The sequence below is a fragment of the Selaginella moellendorffii genome, unplaced genomic scaffold (genome assembly GCF_000143415.4).
Source record: "Selaginella moellendorffii unplaced genomic scaffold, v1.0 SELMOscaffold_34, whole genome shotgun sequence".
Classification (NCBI taxonomy): Eukaryota; Viridiplantae; Streptophyta; class Lycopodiopsida; order Selaginellales; family Selaginellaceae; genus Selaginella; species Selaginella moellendorffii.
Genome location: NW_003314295.1, coordinates 624,926 through 641,869, shown reverse-complemented (window position 1 = coordinate 641,869; position 16,944 = coordinate 624,926). Strand labels below are relative to the sequence as shown.

The following is a 16,944-nucleotide window of genomic DNA, read 5'->3' as shown; positions in this document are numbered from 1 at the left end:
AGCAACAGCCTGCGTGATGAAGTTCATTGTGTGATCGACATTCGAAGAGGAAAATTCCAGCCCACCTTAAGGTTCAACTTTCTTGAGGTGAGGTCGCATCTCGCCATCGAGCGAGAAGCGTACTTTTCCTGGTTTTTCTCCGGTTCTTGTCCACTCCTTTCTCAGTTCGGGATGCCTCCACATGTCAGACATATCTTCAGGGGAAGTCTTTTCCTCCCAGTAAATCCATTTGCGACCTGCTTACGAGATTTGATGAATCAGCCATTGAATGTAGCCAGCCTTCTGATCTTCTGACCTGGAGACGTTTCATAGAGAAGCTTTTTCGCCGTTCCGATTGAAGGCTTTTCCTTCTCTACAGGAGGTGGAGAGTTGTGCGGATTTGGAATGTCCCTGTAGCACGGAATCAATTTAGCAACGCAGTTCCAATGCCATACCAACTCAAACCATCTCGTTGGGAGGCTTTGCTTGGCACTTAGATACTTATTCCAGTACGCTAAAGACTGTTTGCTGTTGGCATCTTTGGGGCCAGAGTGGTAGGCGCGGACAATAAACTCCTCAGTTTTCCTCCTGCCAAAGTGCCAAAAAAAGTGAGTTGAAAAAACTACATGCACCACATACTTGCCCTCGTACGATGATAGCCAACTCAAGTACGCAGCACCATAATATACTCCAACAAATGGTTTGAAGAGCATCGACGTTTTCCAGTCCACGGTGTATGCTCCATAATCCTTCTCCCTGAGCAAACTTTCGAGAATCAATCACTACCCAAGCATGTTTTAGTACCTTGAGAGCCATTCCACCGTAGACTTTCGCATTTTCATGAGCCCACAGAGCACATCTTTGATCCTGGAATTGTAAGTATACGCAAGCGGGTGTCTTTGGCTTTCAATCTCCGCGATAGCGCATATCATGGCCTACAAGCGGTCTGTCAAGAGAAAGGGAAGGAAAAAAAATAGATAAAACTATACGATAGAACACACTCACTTGGCTGATCTTCCCTCTAAAGTGTCTCTTGACAAGAATCTCTGCGATAGCCTGCCAAAACAAATAGGACGAGTCGCATGAGCTCCAAAAGAAAGAATTCCTCTCACCTGCAATTCGGTCTGGGTGATATAAGGCCTTCCATCTGGATCCCTCAGCATGTGAACTTTCTTGCCGAAAATCTCTCCGGCAGCGATCCATTCCTTGTTGATCTCCGGATGAGACCACATTGCATCCATGTCCTGGGGATCGGCCCAATCGTCCCAGTACTTCATGCTCACCGCCCCTTGGTGTGGCTCCTCCACAGTTCTCTCTTGAGGAGCGGCAGCGGCAGAGGCACAGATGAACTTCCCCACCATTATCTTCTCACGCCATCGCCGCGAGCCATAATCTTCCTCCGATCGAGCGAGAAAAGGGGAGAAATATAGAAATCACAGACCAGCCGAAGGAGGATTTCGCCGTGGCGATGGCGCGGAGGCACTGGACCGAAGGAGCCCTAGTAAAACCCTACACCCTAGCAGGAGCTCCTCCTCTTCCTCCTTCCAGCGACAAGCGAAGCGGTTCCATGAGGCGCCATAGAATGCGCCATCGATACCACGAGAAAATCCCCCCAAGCATGAAATGGAACAAGGACTCAACCTAGCCTACACGCCCTTCCATGGCGCTGTAGCTCTTTCTCTCCATGGAGACTTTCTTTCTCGCTACCATCATCGAGCGCCAATCGGCGGCCACGGTCGCGCCACGTGGCAGATGCTTCAACGGTTAGCAACGCCATGCTTGCCCTCGTTTTTCTCTGGTAAAGGCGCCACCTTTCTTCCAGGGCTCGTTCTTCTCCACTCTTTCTAATGTCCGGCCAAACTCTAAAGCAAACTTTCCAGACCTAATTCCTCGGGGGATAGGCTGTGTGTGGCGGAGAAGAAATGGCGATGGCGGCCATCGCGCCAAGCAGCTTGTTTGGAAGCGCGCTGGTCTCTCGTCGCGGCAATCCAAGGTCGGTATTCTCTTATCCGGTAGAACGCTCCCATGAAATTCTCGTTCCTCGCAGCTATGGCGTTCCTGGCAGCCGCTCCATGCCGTGTGTTCGTGCGGCTTCTCCCAAGCTGAAAGGAGTGAGTGCTCTCTCTCCCTTGGAGGCTTTTGATTCTGGCCTGGATCGTTCTTGCAGATAGATCTTCCTAAAGAGAATCCCAAGCTTCCAGTGGCGTTCTGGGGATTCACAAGCACGGCCGAGTTGTGGAATGCTCGTACTGCGATGCTGGGCATTGTCGGAATGACGCTCGTGGAACTGGTAACTTCGTTTTTTTCTCTCTAAGTCGAAATTTTACGCTAGTGTTCTTCGTGACAGATCCTGGGAAGAGGCATTTTGCAAACTTTTGGGATTGAAGTCGGCAAAGGCCTCAATCTTCCACTGTGATTCTTGTGATCTATACCACTTCCAGGTCTTTCAACTTCCTGGCTAAAGCTAGAACGCTCATAGTAACATCGTGATCGAGGAAACGAGGTATTTTTCTTCTCTTCTTAGTTCCTCGCAGTGGGTTCCTTCCAGAGCTCCAGGGAGATGGCGTGGGAGGCGCTGGCCAAGATGAGGGACGCAAATCCACTCGTCCAGTGCATCACGAACTTCGTGTCCATGGATTTCATGGCCAACACGCTTCTCGCCACCGGAGCATCCCCGGCGATGGCGCATGCCATCGACGAGATCGACGAGTTCGTCGCCATAGCCGACTCTCTGTGTATCAACGCCGGCACCCTCTCGCCCGAGTGGCTCGCGTCGATGAAGGCCGCTGGAGCGAGAGCTCGGCAACTCAACAAGCCTTGGGTCCTGGATCCCGTCGCCGCCGGCGCCACCAGCTTTCGAACCTCGGCCTGCATCGAGCTCCTCGCTCTCGGCCCCTCGATCGTGAGAGGCAATGCTTCCGAGATCCTTGCGCTGTCCAGAGCGTCAAATCTTCCGCCCACCAAGGTACCATCTCGGTTCTTCTTCTAAAAAATCGTTTTTTCTCTTCGTTCGATCAATGCACAGGGAGTGGACAGTGCCCATGATCCGTCCCAGGCTCTCGGAGCAGCAAAATCGCTGGCGGAGAAGTATCACTGCGTCGTCGCGGTCTCTGGAGCGGTGGACTTGGTCACGGACGGGACGAGAGTGGTGAGCGTGAGCAATGGAGTGCCGATGCTCCAGAAGATCACTGCGTCTGGCTGCTCGGTCACGGCTCTCATCGCCGCGTTTGCAGCGGTCTACCCCCGCGAGCAGCACCTAGAGGCTTGCGCGTTTGCTCTAGCGCTCTTCGGCCTGGCCGGAGAGATCGGCATGAGCAAGGCAAGCGGCCCGGCCTCTCTCCGGCTCCAACTTATCGACGCTCTTCACGGGCTTGATCAAGCCACAGTCTCATCCGGAGTGAAAATCTCGGAGGCAAGCTGAAAGAAGAGTTTGTTCTCGATAGAATGGAGAAGAACAAGAGTTTGATACCTGATAGAAGGAAGCTCTTGTGAAAATCCTCGGCTGGAAATCTTTAAGGTGTTCTAGCTTTGCTCCAAAGAAAAAATTTCATCTAAAAGACTAGCATGTATAATCCCATTACCAGACACGCTGCTGCTACCCAAGGGCTCAATCGCTCGCCGATCCGAGCTGCTTTCCAGAAAACTCCTCGAAATCTGTGTAGCTCGAGCGTCGGATCTAGAGATCAAAGCCAGGAAATGGAAAAATGCCGCGTACCCAGTCTTTCGATTCATGAAGCTCGGGAACTGGAGCTTGACAAATGTGCACGTACAGATCACCAGGAGCGCCACTGTGAGGAACGATTGGAAGTTGAAGAGCGCCGACTGCAAAGATCCGGCGAGCGCATTAGATCGATAGATCGATCGATCCAAAGATCTTACCATATTCCAAAAGCTTTTTTAGGGCTCTTCGCTAGGGTTTGTGGAGAAGGAGAGGTCTTTTGCCATGGTGAGGAAGGAAGACACGGTGACGCTCATCAGCGCCGAGGGATTCGAGTTCATCATCGATCGAAAGGCCGCGCTCGTGTCGAACACGCTCAAGAACATGCTCACATCCGCAGGTAGCCCTCGGGAGATTCACTGAAAATTCCTCTCTGAGATTCTCGGCATTCTAGGGAGCTTTACCGAGACCGAATTGGGAGAGGTGAGATTTCCAGAGATCAGCACGCCGATTCTCGAGAAAGTGTGCCAGTACTTCTACTGGTCATTGCAATTTGCGAGGTGAGCGAGCAATTGATCGATCGATTGCCACAATGCTTGGATTTTTTCTTTGTTCTTCCTTGCAGTGGAAAAGAGACCGAGTTTCATATCGAGCCCGAGATGACGCTGGAGCTCTTGATGGCGGCAAATTACCTCCACACCTGAATATAGGATATTCTTTCGCTACGATGTAAAAGATTCTCTTAAAGCGCTGTATGAGATTAGGGTTTACGATGTTGGGGCTTAGATCATGGAGCTGGGTACCGTGGTGCGGCTCGCGCACCCGGCGAATCGGCTGCCAAACACGTCTTCCGCGCAGCCGCCGCTGCGATTCAAGCTCTTCCAGGCCGGATCTGCTGTGAGTTTGAGGCAGAGGCAGCAAATTTTGCCGTCGAGAGGCCGATGGACGATCTTGGCAGCAGGAGCTGTGGATTCGACAATGCAGCCCATTGTTGCTCCATCTAGAGGTATGCCCTCTTTTCTACTGATTCTTTCACTCAATCTCTTGAGAACAAAATTAAAAAAATAAAAATGCGTAGATGTGCTCGAATTGTGGAGAACTGCCGAGGCCGTGTGCTTCGATGTGGATAGCACAGTCTGCGTTGACGAGGGGATAGATGAATTGGCCAGCTACTGCGGGGCCGGAGAAGCTGTTGCGTCCTGGACTGCCAAGTAAGAAAGAAAGAAAAATAGAAAAGAACTTTTGCGTACTCTTGTGACTTAAGTATCTTTCTTTCAGAGCTATGGGCGGAACTGTGACTTTTCAACAAGCACTAGCTGCAAGGCTAGGATTGTTTCGACCGTCTCTGTCCGTCGTGAACCAGTACCTGACCAGCCATCCGCCAAAGTAAGGAATTTTAGTTCTCGACTCTGAGCTCTATGTGTGCTACATATAATAGACTGACGCCAGGAATACGGGAGCTCGTGGAAAAGGTCCACTCGAGAGGCACGCAAGTATACCTGGTATCTGGAGGTTTCAGGCAGATGATCGAGGTACTGCGCGTGCTATAAAACTCTGGGTCCTTTGAACTAGAACTTTGCGTGTGCTCGTGTGTGCGTGCGCACAGCCTGCAGCAGTGCTTCTGGGCATTCCTAAAGAAAACATTTTTGCGAACCGGTTGGTGTTTGATGACGCCGGAGGATTTGATGGCTTTGACGAGGACGAGCCGACGTCACGGAGTGGTGGTAAAGCTACTGCCATTGCTCTGATAAAAAAGGTTTGCGTGCATTTTTCTACAGTATTTTGCGGTTATGCTGATATTTGCCGTTCGTTATAACAGCAGCATGGCTACAAGAGAATGGTCATGATCGGAGATGGAGCTACGGATCTTGAGGTGAGTTTTACGTCGTTCTAGTACCAGATCACCTGTCTTAACTGTGAAAATTTATAGGCGCGAATGCCCGGTGGTGCGGATATTTTCATCTGCTTCGCAGGCGTCCAAATGCGTCCCAACGTTGCAGCTGGAGCTGACTGGTGTGTTACGGATTTTAATACTCTCGCACAAGGTTTGGATTAACTGCCAAAGACGAAAAATTATTCTTTTATAGCTCGATGCTTTCGAGAAATGGAATAAGTTTGAGCCATTTTGCTTCTTGCGGTTTCCGTTCTATTTACAGGCCATTTGCTACTCGACGAGAAGAAAAACACAGTCGTCACTTCAGCTGAAGGTAACCGTCATGCTCTTTGGATTTTCTGGTTTCCGGCCTCGTGGTCGTCGCCATTGCTGTCCGCGGCATCTCTCATTGAGCTCACTTCTGCCGCAGGTCGCTCCAGCCATCAATCTTGAAGGAGAAACAAAACGCCGCTGCTGCCGTTGCCACTGTTGCCGCTGCTGCTGACTCGAAAGAAAAAGAAGAAAGGCTTTAAAGCGAAAGTGTTCTCCGTTAACAGCGCCAGCAGCCGGGAACAGGAGACAAGCAGGGAAAAGTTTCCAGAACACAGAGCCTTTCAGACAAAAACCACAGCAACTGATTCGGATGTTATCATCGCAAGCGAGGTACGAGATTTCCTTTCTACGTTACTTTATTTGTATTTTTTTGTATCATCCTTCTCTTTCCAGGGACTCCTCTCATCGACCCAGGAAGAGCGAGAAAAAGAAAGAAAAGAAGCGGGGAAAAGGAGCCGAGTTTGTTCTCCCGAGGCATAGCCGCGCAGCGGTGTTTATGGTGTGATTTGTGTGCTGTGGAGGAGTAGGCCCTCCAAGGCACTCTGGATTCTGCGTGATGTTGGCTACTGCTATACTACAGTTCGTTCTTCCGGGGAGGGGCAGCAGGATCGGATTTGGTGCTCGAAATCTACGGAAAAACAGAGAATAAAAAAAAAACGCGCAAAACCAAGTTTTTCACCCAGCGAACGCTCGCGAAACGATGACAAGCGATGAGCTTTGGTCGATAAGATGATACGAAAAGAACTCACCAAGAGCCTAATCACAAAGAACTCTCACAAAGAACTCTCCAAGAGACAATCACAAAGAACTCTCCAAGAACAAAGAAAGAGAGAATGGAAATGCTGAAATGCTTTGGTATTTGTACAAGAAGAGAGGAAGAGGAAAGAGATGAAAGAGAGAAGTTTCCAAAATTGAGGCCGTCCACCGCTACGTTTGAAAGAGTACCAGCGCATTTGCTTTGTGTGTGTGTGTGTGTGTGTGTGTGTGAGTATTCTCCATCCCGCCAAGAACCCTAAACGTTTTGGTGGACGATGTTGGAGAGCGAGAAAGATCTGGGTAGGAAGGAGCTGACGCTGACGAATCTCGGTGGCGACCACGCCTCGCCCCCGGCGCGGCCCAGCATCTTGCGGAGATTGGAGGAGGATTTGGCGCGGCTGCGCATCTGGCTGTGCATCACCATCTTCCGCCGCTTGAATGGGTACTCGGGCTTGCGCAGCTGCGTCGCCGATGCTGCCGACGCCACCTCCTTGAGCGATGTGAAAGATCTCGACTTGCCATCGAAGAACTGCGACAATCCTCGCCTGGAATCGCGCGAAGAGACAAAGAATGAGGAGAGAGCTTCTTGGAAGAGCAAGGAAAATGAAATGGGGGAAGAACACTGCTTACTTGAGCGGCAGCGAGGATTCCAGCGTCTCCATGCGCTCCAGGGGCCCCGACGAGGACGAATCGCGCAGGGGGCTTTCCACCTCATTGCTCTCATCCACATTCTCGCCCAAATCAGAGGCGCCGATGGAGGAGGTGGACGTGGAAGAGCAGCGAGGGGAAGAGGAGGAATCGCCCCCATCGCCGGCGTGCCTTCCCTGGAAATCTCCAATCGACTCCACAACCAGCACAATCCTTGGCAATGCCGGCAGCATCTGGAGCTTCCCTAGCTGGTGCTGGGGATGGTGATGATCCCGCGCATTACTCTTCTCCTCCACTGGCGACCGATCGCTGCCGCTCTCCATCTCCAATCCCGCCCAAATCGCCACTGGAATGCGAATGCGCGCGCTGGGCTGGAGGATCATCTACCGCCAGAGGAGAACGAAGGTATCAAAGCGTGGATTCCCTCTTATCCCCCAGCTCTGCCGAATACAACCAACGCCCGGCGGGAGCTCCCACTCGAGATTAGATCCTCTTCCTTCCAACCGAAGAACTCTCACAGAGGGCGGGCAAGAAGAGATAAAAAGGCGAAGATTGGAGAGAACGCTACGAGCTCCTCCTCTTCTTCGTCCACACCGCGCTTAGGGCGAATCTCACTACCACGCTGTGGATGATATAACACGGACCCCCCCCAAACCAACGAACGAGGTTTTAATTTTATTGTTTTCCTCTTTCCCCCCACAAGATAGAGGCGTGGGTGTCGGTTTTTTACCTCCCCCGCGGTAAAAATCCTGGCTTTTTTACTTAACGTACCTACGATGATGCGGATAGGCTTGTTTTCCAGTCAGTCTGATCTCACAAGCCCACTGGATAAGCTCGAAGCATTTGGGGGCCTTGGCTTGCACGACATTCCGGGGGCGCATCGCGGCCGTCGGATGTGCCGGGCATTCCGGGGCAGGGGCGATCGTGGCCGTCGGTGCGAGGGGTTTTAAAAACGCCCGGGGGGCCTTATCCAATGGGTAGTGTGGTGGTATGGGATGGGATGGGGATGCGCGATGGGGATCTTGGCTGTGATCTCATCCCCCCATTTGCTTGCTGCCGGGCTGGCGGTTTTAGGATAAGAGGATAAGCTTTTAGGTTTGCTTTTGAGTTGGGGGAGGCTTTTCTTTTCTTTCTCGTTGCTTGAGAGAGAGAGCTCCTTGACTGACACAGCAATATATTTCCCGGGATATTCTTTGTTTAAACTCCTCCGCGTTGGAGAGTACACACGGGCTGGCTGTAAATTTATAATGGGGGATTCAAAGGTGGCGGAGGTGGCGGCCATTCACTCGCTCCACACGTCATGGGCGTGATCTTTAACCTTATCTAATCCTATCTCATCTTAAAAGAAACGAGATTCAGTGACCTATGGATCTAATCCTTGGTAGTTTTTGCCGTGTGAAAGAGAGGCGCATGCAGCATTTTCGGGCTTGTGGTACGCGGCCACACAAAAGCTTTGAAAGGGGGAAAAGGGTTGGTGCCATTTTCCAGATGGGGCTTGTTGACACAGACAAAGGCGGTGCCTGGTGTCAACCTCGATTGGCTTGAATTGATTTTGCCCAAAATCCCACCCACAGGCAACTGCTTTGAAGCTCAACGCTCGCGAAGAATAGACGCGGGGTCTCCCCTCTCGCCTTGCGGGCTTCTAGAACACCACACACACATCACAAGGAAAAAAAAACAATCCATCATCTGGTCCACCGGGCATCTAGACTTCGGGCGCTACGCAACGAAAAAAGCGCATGACCAAAACATTTTGTCTCATTTTTTTCTTGTGGCCAAAAACCCGTTTCTAATTCTCTCTTGGGGGGGTTTTGGTCGTGATATGGTTGTGACCAACTGCTTTGATTGAGATGCCAATACTGTACGGCCGCAAGGGAAAGAAATGGGTCCAAAAAAAAAAAAGTTGGCACTTCACGTCACTGCATGAAATGCGATCGAGCACGTTTTACATTCTGACTTTTGGCGCGCAGTATCATCCACATCAACCGTTTTTGCCGAGCCCACGCTAGACCAATGGGCGCATGGGGGCCGGATGATGGGATGGATGGCCATATCGCCTGACGTGGACGACAGGCAAGCCACAGCCAGGTAATCCGAATCTCGGGAGCCCGCAACGCAACAAAAGGGAGGGAGGAGAACACGTCCACGTACTACGGGGCGGCCAAGTGACGTGTCAGAGATAGATAGATAGATATGTCGCCGTCGGCGTCCACGCGACGAAGCATCTCGCATTCATTGACTCGCGCCGCGCGCTTTCCGCCTTTATGCCGACGTGGCCGCACGCGTGGAAAGCCCGCCGCCACGTCGGCCTCGCCCAGCGCGCGCGAAAGTGCTCTTATACAAGCGAATGTTAGCCAGGAGCTATCTATCAGATCTTTCTGGTTCTCTCTTTTTTCCTTTATGATAATGACGAGAAAAGGAAGAGGCTGGGCTTTGGATATGGATTTGATCCGTTCAAAGATGCCGGCACGGGAACTCGGCGAGTCCCGACACTGGTTGGGCGATGCGGTGTTGGAGCCCGGTCCAAAGCCAAAGATCCGTCCTCCGTGTCAAAGGTCCCCGTGCGCTGTTTGACCCGCGCAAGTGCGCGACACATTCCTTGTCGACTTGGCTCGTACTTTGGAAAGAGGATCATCGCCAGGCTTCTTTCACTGTTGACGGTGTTGGTGTCGATGAGCACGGCGTCCACTGTTGCCACCGCACAAAGACTTGGAATTCCAAAAAATAGTTTCTTCGCGGCAGCAGCGTGGCTGCCGGGGAATCCAGCTTTGCGAATGGCAGCCAGCTTCTTCGCACCGAAGAAAACCACCTAAAAGTCCACGAAAACAGCCTTCTCGTCCACCAAAACCACTCAAGTCTTGAGAAACTTTCCTAGCTACTTTTCGTGTCGGATCGTCGAGACTTTTCGCAAATATGTTTGTGTCCATCTCGTTCTGTCAACTTCTTGGAACTTCCGTCACGCTGAAGTTGGCCACTTTAGCGATAAAGAGATCAGGCTTGAGAAGTTTTTACCTGAGATTGGTGGATCGACTATTTTGTAGAAGAGCATCGTACGCTATGGAAGCTTTGTCTGCCGCTGCTTTGGCTTGAGAGCTCAAGACACCAACGTCAGCCACGGTGGAGGTTTCGTCTCGTAGGACTTGGTGGCTGTGGTACGAGGCCAAAGCATCGTTGGAGGAAATACCAGAGATGGAATCGTGCAGAGACTTTAGATCGTCGCGCGCATTCTTGTCCGGAGCCAGCAACTCTTGATGCCTCGGTGACAATGCCGCAAAAGCACTACAAACACCAAAGTTGTTACAATCTCTAGAAGAAGAAAAAAAGCAAAGATCCGAAAGACCTTGTAATGCCTCTCGCAATCCCCCAATCGAATCCGGCTGGAGCCGACTCCTTGAATCCAGCGTCGAACCCCTTCTGTGCCGACGATTCTTTCCCAGCAAAGAGACCATCGCGGTATCCGAGCTAGAAAATCTGCGCTCGATCAAACGGAAACTCGAACGAATCGAAGGAAGAGTGACACTACCGTGTGGAAATTCCTGCTCTGCCATTCGGATTCTCGAGGGCCTTCACCACCATCGCCATCGCCATCGCTCCACGGATCCTCTTCCTCCTCCGCCATGCCTGGCTGACCTAACAAAAAGCCCTAATAATATGACTGCTCAACCGCTGATCGAGAATGCGAGGTGGGCGAATAGCAGCGGCGATATTTGAGCGGGAAATTCTATGAAGGGCTCCATTTTAAAAACAGTGAGAAAGAAATCACACTTGAGGAAGAAAATCTCGTTTCAAGTTTTTCTTTCAAAAGTTGAAATGAGATTTTCTGGCGATGAAGCTGCTTTTCTTGTGCCTTTAAGACCATCTCGCTGGCGAGCTTTGCAGATACACCAAGAAATTCTATGGAAGACAACATTGTCGAAAGAATGTCCGACCTTCCAGATCCAAAGGTATAACTTTTCGATCTATCTTTCTGCAACCGCAAAGAAAGTCCGATCTCATTCACGTTTTGGCAGCTCGATCCAGATGTCCAAGCTGCCTTTGATGTGGCCTTTGACAACATCTATAAATTTCATCTCGCACAGCGGAAAACAGCTTGAAGTATCCGAGTCCGGTAACTTGGAGCATGTGTGATAAATGCCAACTCCTCGGTTGTTTGCCACCCAGGGAGTTGAATGCCGGCGAGTGGCGAGGAGTATTGACGCCGTCGGCCTTTACGTTCCTGAAAACAGCGCTCATGCTAGCAGTGGTACGTCATGTCTTTCACTGATCTTTCTTCTTAAAGCTGCGAGACTAATAGCCCGCAGGTATTGCCGGATGTGAGACGATTGTCGATCGAAGCCGGTATGTGTTTGTTTTTCTTTCCACGAAAAGTTTTCAAGCTTGATGGAGCAAAGGAAGTTTTATATTGCGCTAAGAAAGAGAAGCACAGGTACTTGAAACTCTTTTTGTTGCGTATACTCATCTTTAGGCCGCTGCCATGGCATGGGGCACTCATTCCTGTCCAAAAGTAAGAACTGTTGGTGACGTTTCCGTGATTGACATCCCATCTCCATATTGCCATAGGTTGACAAGATCCTGGGCCCTGAAAATCGCTGCGAAGATGGTGCTAAGTTGCGTCTTTTGCTTTTCTATCCTACAGAATACCGATCTCCAAAGCCTCGGAAGTTTGCGGATAGAAACGCGAGTGCGATCCATGTTCGTGAAGCTTTAGCTGAGCTTCCCCGGGGAGATACCATAATAATAGAAAAACTCACAATGAAAGTAAGGCAGAATTTCTTTGTTTTTAAACTCCGAACACTTCTCTCACTTGGTAAAGGGATGCCCTCGTAGTATGTAGATATTAGTAGACTGTGATTATGAATATCTAGACTCACGCACAAATCAAACTCGGCTTGCAGTTTCGAATTGCACAACACGGTTGAATCGAGTTGGTCCTCCAATTCTTTGTTTGTTGGTCATAAAAAGCCAGAAATTCGTGGTGCATAACCAGATTTGTGTTCTCGTAGATAATGCATATAGGTTCCTCGGTACCAGGCCAAGGATAAACACCTTCCTCCACAAATCCTTTAGTAGGATCCATCCTCAACAAGTAAGATTTTGAATTGTCTGCAGTTGCCACAAAGAAGGATTTTGCTGTCACCACAAAGATATCACCTGTGAAAATCACAAATCCAGCAGCATTTATTCTGGGTCCATCGCCAAGTAATTTAGTTGGTTTGGGAAGCTCCAACCATAAAATTGAGGATGGTTAAATGATGTCGATTCTAAGAATAAGCTGCTTTTACAGTATGCATATAGATTGTTAGAGTAATATATGCCAGATCAGCCAAGAGGCAGAGCAACCGTGTATTAAAGAGATCCAGTAGCACTTTCCAGACAAGTCGACCCCCGTTCCAGTATTTCTACACTCTGGTTCCCTTTCCAAGCAAAGTGCTGGGGCCATCCTTACACAGTGTAGGTGTGGAAGGGCCAAACGAGCATAAATCTGATCCTCAAACTAAATGCAAACGGGTGAATATTCTTTAGGATCTTTTAGAAAACTCAAGCCTAAATGAGCATTCTTACCTTTAAATGTGTAAAAACCCACTACCCCAACTGTTCAAGTCCATTATACATAAAACACCTTTCGCTGAGATGACTTGCCTCTAGCCTTTGATATGACCTGAGGTGGATGGTAAAATATTTTCGTGTACATCATCCAATCTGCAACATGAGCTGGGCGTGGAACTCACATTCCATGTCACCCCCGTCATTTCATGGCACCCTTAAGAAGACAGAGTTCATTTGTCATGGCAAATGTGAGGAGCTTGTGTCCTGTGAGGTTGAGGGCGTGATCCTCGGCTCCCATGCGCGTGAATTCGCACAAGGATCACAAATGTATGTGCAATGACTTTGTAGTGCTTAGTCTCCTCAAAGAAGCAGGTCAACACTGACATGGTCTATCAGGTGATCGTCATTTGACACAGGTGGAACCAAGCCACTGATCATCTGTGGATGCTATTTTCCCCCCATGTTGGTCCAACACCTTTTATAGCTGTGAAGAGTCCATCTGGGCCATGGGTGATTGAATGGATCTTGATGTTCCATTCCCGGTGGATGTAAATGGCTAATGTTCAATGCGGTCTGTCGGTCATTTGCCCAGGTAGTGTATTAAGTCACCGAACTGTCGATCTTCTGCTTCCCAAGTTTCCATGAGGATGACAATATCGTACCTATTTAAGCAGCTCAAGCTATCACCTTGGTTTCGAGAAAACCTAGAATGTTCCAACAGCCCACTCTCAGTGCTGGTGTTGGCCAATCCTCATGCCGATGGCTTCGTTTCCCCAAGTGAATGACTCTGCCTTACGTTAAGGAGTTAAAAAAAAGTTGCCTTTTCCAAATGAGAATTTTGTTTTCATTGTAAGTTATTTTATTATTGCGACGCTCGACTCCCCAGGGAAGCTCCTACATGGATCGCATTCGCGTTTTTATCCGCGATGACAAGGACTTCCGAGGGACCAGCAGGCATATTTATGGAGATCATAGACTCCCTATTCTGTAAGAAAAGCAAACGCAACTTTATACCTGTAGCAGCATCTTCGCAGCAGTTACATACTGATTTCCAGGGCCCAGGATCTTGTCAACCTGTGGCAATATGGAGATGGAATGTCAGTCACGGAAGTGTCACCAACAGTTCTTACTTTTGGACAGGAATGAGTTCCTCATGGCATGGCAGCTACGGCCTAAACAGTTCCAAAAATGAGTATATGCAACAAGAGAGAAAAAATACTTTCAAGTGCCTGTGCTTCTCCAGCTTTTTTAGTGCAATATAAAACTTCCTTGCTCCATCAAGCTTGAAAACTTTTCGTGGAAAGAAAAAGTAACACATACCGGACAGATTGAACCGTCTGACCGTGGTGGAGTTGCAAGAACAATGGTCTCACATCCGGCAATACCTGCGGGATATTAATCTCGCAGGTATTAAGACAGCTTTAAGAAGAAAGATCAGTGAAAGACATGACGTACCACTGCTAGCATAAGCGCTGTTGATCCAGGAACGTAAAGCCCGGCAGCGTCGATCCTCGCAACTTGCCGGCATTTAACTCCCTGGGTGGCAGAACAGCTGGGGAGTAAGCATTTATCACGCAAGCTCCAAGTTACCAGACTCGAGGAGAGCGCCAGTAGCACCAGCGAAGATCGGCACGGGTGAGAGGACATCTCTCTCCACATTCCTGGAATTTGAGCCTGAGATTCACAGCTGTGGAGAAGCATGAACCTGTGATGAAGTAGGCAATTTTTTGTCTCTTCGCTTTTCTCGTGCCTTTGATATCTTCTCGCTGGCGAGCTCCCAGATACACCAAGAAATTCGCTTGGCAACATTGTTGAAAGACCTTCCAGATCCAAAGTTATAACTTTTCTATGTTGCAAGAGTCCGATCTCATTCACGTTTTGGCAGCTCGATCCAGATGTCCAAGCTGCATTTGCTGTGGCCTTTGACAACATCTATAAATTTCTTGCACAGTGGAAAACTCAAGAGCTTGAAGTGGAAACCATGCCCGTCAGGGCACCTCCCATTCTCGATCAGCATCATGGACGGAGACCTTTATGTATGTATATGATTCAGGAAAAATAGGATTGTTGAGTCTTGATGCAACTTTTGGAATTAATTGTTATAAAGTAAAGTTTTCATTATTTTAAAGTGAATAATCCTTGATAATTTACAAGTCCCATTGTATACTATGTTTGTTTTTTATTATTATGGAAATGGTATTCCACTTGCATGGGTTTTAACTTTTAGTGAAAAATAAGAACATATGAAAACTAAATAATAACTCTTAAGAATTGACTTTTTAACACATATCAAATTGGAAAATCATGATGTTGAAGTGCAGAATAAGGTAATTAATTTAATATGTTATAATTTAATTTCATTTTAATTTTATATAGAGTTACATTTGATTGTCAAATTCTATAATATATTTAGCATGTAAGGAGGAACTTGCTCAAATATACTATTTGTAAAGTAAAATCATGGGATAGAAGGATAAAAATATTATATATCATTTAATTTACATAGCTTTTCATAATGATACTATTATGCAAGCTGAGATTAAGTAACTTGTCGAACATTTTGAGGTGAATTTTCAAAATTAAGGAGTGTTTATCAAGTATTTTTAAAATTAATACTTGATAAGTGAATCAATATTTTGACTTTTATAAAAAACATTTCATAGATATATGGGTTGAAATGTCAATATTTTAACTTTTATTAATTTTTTAATTTATATTTTGGCATAGTTAAGCCCTATTTTTTCTAAGGTTTTCTTATCGTTCATAAAGGTAATTAGTTATTTCATAGATATGTGGGTGGAAATCTTTCTCATACTAATGAGGAAATAAATAATTTGATTGAGGCATCTTACTAATTTACTATTAATTTATAATTTATTAAAAATCATCAATATAAATACTTAATTAAGCAAAAAACATTAATATCTTTAAAGTAAAATTTGATAAGAATAATGCTCATAAATTCTATCTACAATCTTCTTCATATCCAATTATATAGTACTTTTTCATTAAAGGTAAAAGATATAGCGATTAAACTTTTTTACTTTATGTAATTATTTATGAGCAATTAAATGAAACTTTTGCAAACATTAAATAAAAACTATTATGTTAAAGTAAAGAGAGTGATTGACTAAATTTATAAGGCTTAATTATCATATTCGCATGCAATCTTAGTACTTAGGGTTGTGATTTTAACTAAATTTTAAAACATTTAACCTAAAATATTTGATAGAAGTAATTCACTTATTAATTAGAATTTTGAAATATATATTATAAAAAAGAAATGTAATTGAAAATCACTATATATAAACTTTGAGAAAAAAGATATCTATCAAATTGTATCATTAACAAAAAATTTAATTAGAAACTACAATAGAGGTAATTTGCATTGAAATGTTTTTAGATATTGGTATAAATTTTGAGTAAAAAATATCACTCAAATTATTATTTCATTAAATTTACAAAATTGACTTTACAATAAAAGATGATTGGATATATTACAAATTTTTACTTATGAATTTTTTTTTATCTATTATTGACAACAAGTTGAAAAATGATACAATATAGAAAGTTATAACCTTTAAAGTTAAGCCAAATAATTTTATTCATGCTTAAACAAAGTTTTAATAATGCATTTATGGTATATCCTTAAAGCAAAGAAATTCTTTAATGGAAAAAAGAAGAAAGTCCTTTTATTATAAAAACAAAAGCTTTTTAATTAAAAACTTTATTTTAGCAAAGAATAAATGAAAAAAAACTAATATTACATGTTGAGCCATTAGCCTTGGAAAGTCATCGTATCTTCTTTTGTCATGCTTGCTTTTCGTTTTAGGTTTTCTGTTTTGCAAAGCAGGGTGTATTGTTTGCCTCCTTTAAGTGATGCCCAGCCCTATCAGGGTTTGAAAGTTTTGTAGTTTATTTTAGTTACTTAGCTAGAACCTTCTTTAGGGTTTTTCGTTAGACAAATTCAGCAACGATCTAGGGCGATGAAGGCCGCTGCTCATCCGTCCATGACGCTGATCGAGAATGCGAGGTGCGCGAGGAGAGTGTCAGTAGCAATGGCGAAGATCGGCACGGGTGAGTGGAAATCTCTCTCCACATTCCTGGAATTTGAGCCTGAGATTCTCAGCTGTGGAGAACCAGCAGCTCC

The 16,944-nt window shown here is 46.7% G+C and overlaps 7 protein-coding genes and 1 long non-coding RNA gene across 8 annotated transcripts in view; 4 read left to right on the top strand and 4 right to left on the bottom strand.

The window, feature by feature from the left end:
* Positions 1-1,684, bottom strand: part of LOC112348901 — a 2,481-nt gene extending 797 nt beyond the window's left edge. The window contains exons 1-7 of the mRNA XM_024682257.1: positions 1,092-1,684; positions 985-1,035; positions 784-914; positions 619-735; positions 445-567; positions 296-390; positions 79-236 (exon numbers count right to left, since the gene is read on the bottom strand). Of these exons, the coding sequence (XP_024538025.1) occupies positions 79-236; positions 296-390; positions 445-567; positions 619-735; positions 784-914; positions 985-1,035; positions 1,092-1,340 (924 nt within the window). The 5' untranslated portion in view covers positions 1,341-1,684. The remainder of the gene's footprint in view (positions 1-78; positions 237-295; positions 391-444; positions 568-618; positions 736-783; positions 915-984; positions 1,036-1,091) is intronic.
* Positions 1,685-1,801: 117 nt separating this feature from the next.
* LOC9655739 (hydroxyethylthiazole kinase) lies at positions 1,802-3,513 on the top strand. Its single transcript, XM_002977467.2, has 5 exons — positions 1,802-1,972; positions 2,027-2,090; positions 2,147-2,269; positions 2,327-2,944; positions 3,005-3,513. The coding sequence occupies exons 4-5, from the start codon at positions 2,540-2,542 to the stop codon at positions 3,398-3,400; spliced, it is 801 nt and encodes a 266-aa protein (XP_002977513.2). The 5' UTR covers positions 1,802-1,972; positions 2,027-2,090; positions 2,147-2,269; positions 2,327-2,539; the 3' UTR covers positions 3,401-3,513.
* On the bottom strand, positions 2,960-3,889 carry LOC112349002 (protein kish-like). The gene is made up of 3 exons (XM_024682574.1): positions 3,859-3,889; positions 3,695-3,801; positions 2,960-3,633 (listed from the first exon to the last, which is right to left on the bottom strand). Exons 1-3 carry the CDS (start codon positions 3,859-3,861, stop codon positions 3,531-3,533), a joined length of 213 nt encoding a protein of 70 aa, XP_024538342.1. The 5' UTR covers positions 3,862-3,889; the 3' UTR covers positions 2,960-3,530.
* LOC9655737 (elongin-C) lies at positions 3,877-4,405 on the top strand. Its single transcript, XM_002977465.2, has 3 exons — positions 3,877-4,037; positions 4,092-4,197; positions 4,263-4,405. The coding sequence occupies exons 1-3, from the start codon at positions 3,923-3,925 to the stop codon at positions 4,339-4,341; spliced, it is 300 nt and encodes a 99-aa protein (XP_002977511.1). The 5' UTR covers positions 3,877-3,922; the 3' UTR covers positions 4,342-4,405.
* On the top strand, positions 4,400-5,768 carry LOC9639177 (phosphoserine phosphatase, chloroplastic). Its single transcript, XM_024682572.1, has 7 exons — positions 4,400-4,643; positions 4,716-4,848; positions 4,916-5,023; positions 5,076-5,169; positions 5,244-5,393; positions 5,457-5,510; positions 5,568-5,768. Exons 1-7 carry the CDS (start codon positions 4,427-4,429, stop codon positions 5,691-5,693), a joined length of 882 nt encoding a protein of 293 aa, XP_024538340.1. The 5' UTR covers positions 4,400-4,426; the 3' UTR covers positions 5,694-5,768.
* Positions 5,769-5,855: 87 nt separating this feature from the next.
* Positions 5,856-6,525, top strand: LOC112349004. Its single transcript, XR_002993257.1, has 2 exons — positions 5,856-6,173; positions 6,237-6,525. It is a non-coding gene; the product is annotated as an uncharacterized LOC112349004 (long non-coding RNA).
* LOC9639176 lies at positions 6,182-7,906 on the bottom strand. The gene is made up of 2 exons (XM_002977306.2): positions 7,230-7,906; positions 6,182-7,144 (listed from the first exon to the last, which is right to left on the bottom strand). The coding sequence occupies exons 1-2, from the start codon at positions 7,628-7,630 to the stop codon at positions 6,856-6,858; spliced, it is 690 nt and encodes a 229-aa protein (XP_002977352.2). The 5' UTR covers positions 7,631-7,906; the 3' UTR covers positions 6,182-6,855.
* A 1,691-nt stretch (positions 7,907-9,597) lies between these two features.
* On the bottom strand, positions 9,598-10,884 carry LOC9655736 (uncharacterized protein YAE1). Its single transcript, XM_024682577.1, has 4 exons — positions 10,771-10,884; positions 10,588-10,709; positions 10,260-10,526; positions 9,598-10,208 (listed from the first exon to the last, which is right to left on the bottom strand). The coding sequence occupies exons 1-4, from the start codon at positions 10,864-10,866 to the stop codon at positions 10,184-10,186; spliced, it is 510 nt and encodes a 169-aa protein (XP_024538345.1). The 5' UTR covers positions 10,867-10,884; the 3' UTR covers positions 9,598-10,183.
* Positions 10,885-16,944: the final 6,060 nt, after the last annotated feature.

Excerpts from the sequence above, each read along its gene's own strand:
- LOC9655737 (XM_002977465.2), top strand. The coding sequence starts at position 3,923 with ATGGTGAGGAAGGAAGACACGGTGACGCTCATCAGCGCCGAGGGATTC. Across the intron at positions 4,038-4,091 it reads GAACATGCTCACATCCGCAG|GGAGCTTTACCGAGACCGAA; the intron begins GTAGCCCTCGGG and ends TCGGCATTCTAG. Across the intron at positions 4,198-4,262 it reads TGGTCATTGCAATTTGCGAG|TGGAAAAGAGACCGAGTTTC; the intron begins GTGAGCGAGCAA and ends TCTTCCTTGCAG.
- LOC9655739 (XM_002977467.2), top strand. The coding sequence starts at position 2,540 with ATGGCGTGGGAGGCGCTGGCCAAGATGAGGGACGCAAATCCACTCGTC. Across the intron at positions 2,945-3,004 it reads CAAATCTTCCGCCCACCAAG|GGAGTGGACAGTGCCCATGA; the intron begins GTACCATCTCGG and ends ATCAATGCACAG.
- LOC9639176 (XM_002977306.2), bottom strand. The coding sequence starts at position 7,630 with ATGATCCTCCAGCCCAGCGCGCGCATTCGCATTCCAGTGGCGATTTGG. Across the intron at positions 7,145-7,229 it reads GAATCCTCGCTGCCGCTCAA|GCGAGGATTGTCGCAGTTCT; the intron begins GTAAGCAGTGTT and ends GCGCGATTCCAG.
- LOC9655736 (XM_024682577.1), bottom strand. The coding sequence starts at position 10,866 with ATGGCGGAGGAGGAAGAGGATCCGTGGAGCGATGGCGATGGCGATGGT. Across the intron at positions 10,710-10,770 it reads AGAGCAGGAATTTCCACACG|CTCGGATACCGCGATGGTCT; the intron begins GTAGTGTCACTC and ends CAGATTTTCTAG. Across the intron at positions 10,209-10,259 it reads AGTCGATCCACCAATCTCAG|CGTGACGGAAGTTCCAAGAA; the intron begins GTAAAAACTTCT and ends GGCCAACTTCAG.
- LOC9639177 (XM_024682572.1), top strand. The coding sequence starts at position 4,427 with ATGGAGCTGGGTACCGTGGTGCGGCTCGCGCACCCGGCGAATCGGCTG. Across the intron at positions 4,849-4,915 it reads GTTGCGTCCTGGACTGCCAA|AGCTATGGGCGGAACTGTGA; the intron begins GTAAGAAAGAAA and ends TCTTTCTTTCAG. Across the intron at positions 5,394-5,456 it reads CCATTGCTCTGATAAAAAAG|CAGCATGGCTACAAGAGAAT; the intron begins GTTTGCGTGCAT and ends TCGTTATAACAG.
- LOC112349002 (XM_024682574.1), bottom strand. Across the intron at positions 3,634-3,694 it reads TTCATGAATCGAAAGACTGG|ATTTCGAGGAGTTTTCTGGA; the intron begins GTACGCGGCATT and ends CGAGCTACACAG.